At 36.6% G+C, this 7,988-nt stretch overlaps 1 protein-coding gene across 1 annotated transcript; it reads right to left on the bottom strand.

The window, feature by feature from the left end:
• Positions 1-572: 572 nt before the first annotated feature.
• On the bottom strand, positions 573-2,898 carry LOC144062321 (cornifelin homolog B-like). The gene is made up of 4 exons (XM_077583598.1): positions 2,773-2,898; positions 1,397-1,488; positions 1,120-1,307; positions 573-1,045 (listed from the first exon to the last, which is right to left on the bottom strand). The coding sequence occupies exons 2-4, from the start codon at positions 1,464-1,466 to the stop codon at positions 845-847; spliced, it is 459 nt and encodes a 152-aa protein (XP_077439724.1). The 5' UTR covers positions 1,467-1,488; positions 2,773-2,898; the 3' UTR covers positions 573-844.
• Between the last annotated feature and the right edge of the window lie 5,090 nt (positions 2,899-7,988).

Genomic DNA, 7,988 nt, shown 5'->3' with positions numbered 1-7,988 from the left:
GAACTGATCAACTACGGTTGCTCTGATTTCAGTTGAAAGTTGTCGTCTTTAGCCATGAACTCCTCTACCAGCTCTACCACTACCTCAACCTCTCGTTCTCACCTCCTCTTCCTCTCTGCCACGTCTTCCAAAGTGTTCATCTGTGTTCTTTTTATAGTGCTTACTTCCTGATTGAGGTGGTAACAATTAACCACTGAGGTGTACATATTATGGCCGATTAGCTAATGTATTGTCATTTTGAATGGCAGAGTTTTGAAATGGCAAACATGTCAGATTGTTGTGTCTTATGCAGAGAACCGTGTTCGGTGCATTTAAAAAGTGCCATTTTGAATTGCAAAATATGTGTAAAGCAGAAAATGTGTTTAGAGTTTTGGAGACTTGAGAAGTGGTTTTGCTGTGTGTGTCATTTTAGTGTTTTAGCAATTGGAAAAAAAATGTAAATCTCTAATCAGCAAGGGCAAGAACAGCAGCAAAGAAGATAATTCAAATAACCCTCACAATTATCCAAAAATTAATACAGAAGTCCAACATGATCCATTTAAAAAATAATAATAATAATAAATCAGAGTAACTCAATTTTCATCAATTTTATTGTAAATAAAATCATATTTTGTCTATGCGTACATCTCCACTAGGGTTGCCATTAGGCCATTGAAGACATTTGTTTGCTTATTGATGTTGATAAATAAATTTCTTTTTCCTTCTTCATTCCTTTTATCATCTATACTGATAGTATTTTTGTGTGATTGTCTTATCTACCATAAATATGAAAATTAGTGTCATCAATGAATCAAATACACACAGTGAGAGTAGAGAAGAAAAACAATGTCCACCTCAAAGCTGCTTATTTCTGGCTGACGTAATAAGGGGGTGGTGCTGGGTTTGGGTTCATTACCACCACAGGAGGAGGCTGAGTGATGACAGTTTGGTTGACCACATTAATGACAGTTGGCGGTTGGTGTCGGTATTTAAGCTCTCGGTGCATCTGACACCAACTGCACCACATGCAGAAACAGGAAGCGATGATGTCCTTACAGAGGGAGCCCTGGGAGAAAAGTACAGCATGCGTTCAAGTTGGGAATGAATCTGTAAAATGGCTTCCAGCTTCATCCACCCTACCTTGATATTATATCTGCCTCGCATGCTTGCTCTCAGAGACAAGACTGCGGGAGGCACAATCAAAGGGATCTCACAAATTACACACAAGGCAGGGCTAATAATGTCACACAATGGGAGACATCGGTTCTCTCCGTATCGCCCTGCCACCGTGCATGCCAAGCAGGGGCAGCACCAGAAACCGTAGCAGCCTGAGCAAAATGAAAGATATCTGCAGTGTGAAAAGGATCCAGACAATTGGCAGTCTGATGCTGTTTGTGTTCGGGCAGATATATCTTACAGGTACTGGCGTTTTCAAAGCAGTCCAAGAGGTCACTGTTCCACTCTGTTAGAGCTGGTTGGGATGCCATTGCTGTGATCTTACTGTAAGGCCTGTCAAAACATGCTTTGTTATCTTTGTTTTGTTTTTCCCCCATGTCCAACTAAAGAGGCAGCTCAGAAAGTCAATTCCACAATGTGTGAATGTACAACATTTATAATCCACTGATAGTCAAGCCCCCAAATTATTTATACGCTGCAAAAAGCTGATTAGCAGCTATAGGATGCATTTTATTTGCTGTAGTAGCCACTAAAATATATTCTATTGATTTTTGAGAAGGGTATGAAACATTTTGGACGTGCCACTTTTTTTCAAATCAGGGCTGGACTGGCCATCAGTCATATAGGGCAGATGCCCGGTGGGCCGGTGTCTTTTGGGGCCGATTATTATTTTCCTCAATTTTACTCCGAGAGACCGACCCACAATTTAGAAGGAGAAGCCCATTAATCCATTTACAATATGGAGAGCAAACTGAACCAATACACATGAGTGGTAGAACTACGTGGCAGCCAAGGGTGGTCAGGAATCGGGCTGGGCCGGTGGGCCTAAGTCAAAATGCCAGGGCCGATTATTTGTGCCTGTCCAATCCTGGTTCAAATGTATATAAAAGTTGAGAAATAAAAAAATAATAATATAAATTTCCACAGTGATGCCTCTTGAACAACATCCTATGATCTTATGGGAGACACCTGCACTGTAAAATAATAATAATAATAAATAGTAAAAAAATATGTATTTTTTTTGGGTGTGTATTTTGCCAGCAGTTGGAGTGCTAGAAAAATACTGGGAAATAACAGAAAATTACTTTCTCGTAAAAAAAGAAAGAGAAAAAAACGGTAATTTTTTGGCAGATGGGGCACTATAAAAATATTGTGAAATAACAGAAAATTACTTTTCTCGTAAAAACATTCCCCCCCCCATAATTAAAGTACAGTTTTTAAGTGTAATTTCAACAAGATATATGTAATATAACAGTATATGACAAAACATTATTTAATTAATCTTCCAAAACATGGCCAATAACTGTTGAAAAACTAGAGGCATCATCCGTAAGTCAATTTCTTTGCTTTGCGTATTATTCACCCTCTCAAGCGTTACCCTTTCCCTATATCTCATTTGAGGTCCTTTCAAAATAAATGTTAATACAATGAATGCTACCATCTAGGACATTATAGAAACTAATGATTCTCTCTTTTAAAAAATATCAATTCACAATACATATATATATATATATATTTCCAAACAAGGCAATGACAATTGACGACCTTTAGCTGGCATAATTGTCCCAGATTTAAGTTTTGTGTGTGTTTATTTTATTTTTTAGGATAAAATCTTACCTGAAGAAGGTGTCGTTGTGATCTTCTCGGTGCAGGTGCGGTGAATGAAATAATAGGAGTGTTAACTTGAGTGACGAAAGACAGCTAAACTGAAAAATGCTACCAAACTTGAATGTGTACAGGGAAATGAAAGTAGAAATTTTGTTTTTTTGTTTGTTTTCCTGGGTGCACCTAAAGTCAACTACATCTGCTAGAATGTCTGACTACATGGAGGAAGGCTGTTTTTTGGTCATATAGCACGAGGGTTGAAATGTTTGACCTCTAATAACCACTACCAACTATTGCGGAATGTGCTGTATGCATCATTTCCACTGGATTAAAATAATTTGTTATAAATAGTTCCTATGGAGAGTATATTGTATAATTGATTTTCAGCAAAATTGTGGTTTTCTCAGTTTTTAATTTTGAAAATCTGGTCACCCTAATTGTGGGTAATAGAGAGCGCACTAATAAGGGGTTCAGAAAATGGATGAATGGATTTTTTTTTTTAACCCTAACCCTTACATTCGGGCACCACTACAAAATGACATGACCCCTTGTAGTGCACGGGTCAGCAACCTTTCCTGTCAAAAGAGACATTTTAGGCCCAATAAATAACCAAAAATCTGTGTGCAGCCACAAAACATTTGAATATTGTGACGTAACGAAACTGTGTGTTAGTGTTAGTCTAATGTACGGACGGACCAAGAGTTAATTAGAACTGCACCACAACACAAAAATGTATAAAATCTAAATATCCTGTTTATTTTTTATGCTTTTTTTTTTGATGCGTCTTCATTTTATGGACACGTTATAGCTTTTAAAATTGTATTTTATTTATTATTATTATTATTTATTATTTTTAAAAAATTCCTGTTTTCTTTGTTGCTATCAATTTTCTGACATTTTTGGCAATTTTGTGGCATTTTCTGGATTTTTTGTTTTGATTTTGGACATTTAATGGTTACTTTTTGAACATTTTCTTTTTTGCCTTTTTTGTTTAATTAAAATACATTTTTGGCAATTTCGTGGACATTTTATATGGTAATGTTGCTTTTCCTTTTCTTTTTTTGGGCATTTTGTTCACTTTTTGGACATTCAGGTATTTTTTAAAAAAAAACGTTCAACTTTTTCTGACAACCTAAATATTTAGACTGACATAATAAAAAAAAAAAAAATATTTATTATTATTTTTGTATTTAATCATGAATTAATTTAAAGAATATTTTATTTAAAAAAATAAAATAAATATGTAAAATAAATAAATAATTTCTGCGATTGGCTAGCAACCAGTTTGGGGTGTACTACTGCCAGAAGCTAGCTGGGATAGGCTCCAGCACCCCCACGACCCTTCTGAGGAATAAGCGGCTCAAAAAAATGGATGGATGAATGAAAATATTAATTTATACTATGAATTTTGTTTTTCAAGCTCAATGTCTCCCGGTGTTTGGTGACGGTGATATATAGTGTTGGCCAAATGAAGCACCGAGCAACGTGGTTGAATATCTTAATGGCTCAGTTCTGGAAGCTTCAGAGCTACTGCCCTCTCCTGGTGAAAAGCAAGACTGCGCTGGATTTTAAACATCTTTGCTTTGACATCTTTGGCGCGCGCAGCCGCACACCAGAGGTAGGTAGAGTAGCCAAAAATTGTACTCAAGTAAGAGAAGCGTTACTTCAAAATAATATTACTCAAGTAAAAGTAAAAAGTAGTCATTAAAAAAATCACTCAAGTACAAGTAAAAAAGTATTCGCTGAAATGAATACTAAGTACTGAGTAACTGCTTGAACATGAAGTCTGACTTATTTTTAAAAACATTGTCATCAGACAGACAAAAACATAAAATTGTGTGGGGATGCTGGCATCTTCAAATCATAAAATTAAAAAAAAATAAAACTCCTCAATTTGGGGAATGAAATCTATCTGCTCATTGAAAAGTTTTGGATTTTGGATTGTTGTAATTTGATTTGTGAGGATTATTTTTTATTTCAAAATGTGATGAGATGACGTTTGTATGATAGTCACAGGAAAAAGCCTTACAATCTGCCGTTTGTTTTCACCGTATAAAGGAAGCATTTGCATTGTGCTGCATTGGGCACATATCAGAAATGCCCGGATGTTCAGAAATGTCAATAGAATAAATAAACATTACACACACATAATAATAATAATTAATGATACTCCACAGCTAGTTTTAATAACAGCCTATTAGGGCAACATGGTTGATAACAATTGACATACTATGAAACCAAACAATAACATAAAATAAAAGAAAGAAAAAAAAGTACACTAGTTGGAAACTCAAAACCATGAAAGATACCGAAACCTTGTGTAACTCACAAACTCACCATGTGGAAGGACTCTGATTTAATGTACGTAAAAATTTTTTTTTTTTTAAATCACAGAACCACAGCAAAGAAAAGACCAACCTGGCTGGTATTTTTTATCCCGATATTGTCATTATTAGCATAAAATACAGTATCATTGAGTTACGGCCTATTATTACAAGTCACATTATCAGAAACTTTCATAAGCGTGCTCTCTCTCTCTCTCTCTCTCTCTCTCTCTCTCTCTCTCCTCTCTCTCTCTCTCTCTCTCTCTCTCTCTCTCTCCCTCTCTCTCTCTCTCTCTCTCTCTCTCTCTCTCTCTCTCTCTCTGCTCATCTGCGTAGCCGTCAGCTGCAACTTAGTCTCATAAGCCATAAAAAACACACGCACACACACACAAAGCAGGTGATGACTTGCTCACGCAGCCTGCATTTGATAGGGTTCCATAACCGATTAGAGGGGTGCAGGCTGCATATCGACGACGGTGGGGTTTTTCTTGCGGAACTTCAGTTCACGGTGCATTTGGCACCAGGTGCACCACATGCAGAAACACGAGGTCAGGATGTCGTTACACATTGATCCCTGTGAACAAGTGCAATTATTAGTGTTGTTTTCACGGCATTTCATAATAATTGCAATACAACCAACGAAATCTTTAGTTACCTACTGTTATGTATTGACTTAAGGGGGCGCCATTACTCTTTTTATGTTACGGTACTGATTGCAGAGTTGACGTTCTGTACGCTAAGTGAGAACGTGATGATATGGTTAAATACCAATGGTGGCTCGTCAATTAAGCAGGGTTGTATTGAGTTTTCTTTGTTTTTTTTGTTTTGTATTTTATTGAGTTTTCTTAATGACAGATTCGTTTTATAACAGCATTAGCATCTGAGAAGTGCTAATGCTGTTATAAAACTAATCTAATGCTAATCATTCTGACCAAATTTGACCATATATGAGCTGGATGAGGGTTGGCTCATTGCATGACACCGATCCGCACTCACAATGAGCAAATTTAACTATGGCAAGAAATATGCTGACTCAATATGTTTGCCAATCAAACCTTTCACAATCCTGCGGCTGTAACTCAAATGTTATTAGGGAATTATAGAACATATCGTATACCTTTACACCAAATCTGTTTCGAATTCCAACTCTGAGAGACAAAGCTGCAGGGGGTGCAAACAAAGGGATCCCAAAAGCTGTCAAGATAGCAGGGCTAAAAATGTCACACAATGGGAGACATCGGTTCTCTCCAAATTTTCCCGCAACTGAGCAGGCCAGACACGGGCAGCAAATGAAACCATAGCAGCCTGAAACACACACACACAAAAATTATGATGAAACCTATTATAATAGTTATTCACCTTGATGTGATAATTCAACCCTCATCTGGCATGTGTTTATAAAACATTGTGTGCAGGCAGTAAGGTAAGTAAGGCAAAAGTAGGGTAAAGTTTGCAGAGGAAGTTATAATCACTTAAGTGTTACACAAACATTGGCACCAGCAAGGATGAGATGAAAATATTTTCATAATTCTAATTCAATAATTGTAAATGTAAATTTAAAAAAAAGATGTTTGTTTTTTTTAATTATTCAATACATATTTTCATTATTCGATTTTTTTTAATTATTCGATTTTTCTTGAAACCCAGCCCTAGTCATTACAACATGGACTGTCGGTAAGATAAATTATATTACCGTACAGCGGAACATCAACTCTCGATTACCTTAAAGCTTACTTTGTGGTTAACAACCGTCCGGTCTTAAAGTAGCACTAAGGAACTTTTCAACCTTAACAACATATTTACATAACTCTTCTGATAAAACATCGACATCAACCCTAACCCTAACCAATTTTGCCTGATTGGGTCTGTATCATTTTTACTGGCATTAAGCAACTTTGAGGAGGATGGGAGTAACACTGCCACACACAAAAAACTACAAATGTGCTGTCTGCTTTATGGCATACATCACTTCCCCCTTTCCCCATTCATTACAGAGACGGAAGTCAATTTGAATGTCGACGCACGATTACTGCTTTCCTGGCAGAAGCTGGAAAACAACTGAAAAGTTTTGTTTGAGGAGACAAAAAAGAAAGGACAGTCAAGGACCAACACTGGCCCGGCTCTCAAAAACGACGCAATGTCCTCATGGGAAATGTGGTCTTCCTTCAGCTTACCGCTTTTCTCTACATGGCATAATCAACGTAAATTGAAAGTTCCTTAGTGTTGCTTTAAAGTAAGAAATAGTTCTTACAAGAGCTTTTGTCTTCACAGCAATCAAGGATGCCAGAGTTCCATTCTGTCTGTTTTGGAGACATGCTGAAGGAGCAAATAAAATAAGTCAACAAATCAATAAACACATGTCAAAAGTAGCATACATCTTGAAATTCAGATAACATTTCCAAATCTAGAAAGTCTTTTTACTGCTGTCTTAGTAGAATGACTTCAATTAAGACAAATTATAGTAGAAATAAAACCCTTCTAGTCTTTGGCTGTGGAAATCTTGCTTGGACCAATGTATTTTTAAGACATAAAAATCAGCAAAACGTATGCCAATGAGTTTTCCCTCTGCAATATTTCAATGCTACACATTCAGCATTGGCACTTATCCCATACTGTGTTGAATGAATTTCAAGCTTTTGTTTCATTGTTAGCAGTAGCATAGAAAATTTGCTGTAAAACTCCTGTAGACTGTCAAGGGTGTGACTTGTGGCCTTCAAGCTTCAAGGCGAGTTGGGAACTCCAATGGCCATGGGAGTAAAAGATACCAATGATGTCATGCAAATAAATTAGGTTAAGTTTGATGCTCTTCTTTTGTGTGCAAGTTTTTTTTTGTTTTTAATATTGACAGCAAATTACCCACATAAAGCCAGCCACTTTCCAAAATAGTGGTTAAAAATGGTTTGT

Source organism: Vanacampus margaritifer, chromosome 13 (genome assembly GCF_051991255.1).
Source record: "Vanacampus margaritifer isolate UIUO_Vmar chromosome 13, RoL_Vmar_1.0, whole genome shotgun sequence".
In the NCBI taxonomy this organism is placed as follows: domain Eukaryota; kingdom Metazoa; phylum Chordata; class Actinopteri; order Syngnathiformes; family Syngnathidae; genus Vanacampus; species Vanacampus margaritifer.
This window is presented reverse-complemented; position numbering and strand designations above follow the sequence as displayed.

Coding starts and splice junctions, on each gene's coding strand:
- LOC144062321 (XM_077583598.1), bottom strand. CDS start 1,466: ATGGCATCCCAACCAGCTCTAACAGAGTGGAACAGTGACCTCTTGGAC. Junction 1,308..1,396: donor CTTTGAAAACGCCAGTACCT/GTAAGATATATC, acceptor CATTTTGCTCAG/GCTGCTACGGTTTCTGGTGC. Junction 1,046..1,119: donor GAGGCAGATATAATATCAAG/GTAGGGTGGATG, acceptor CTTTTCTCCCAG/GGCTCCCTCTGTAAGGACAT.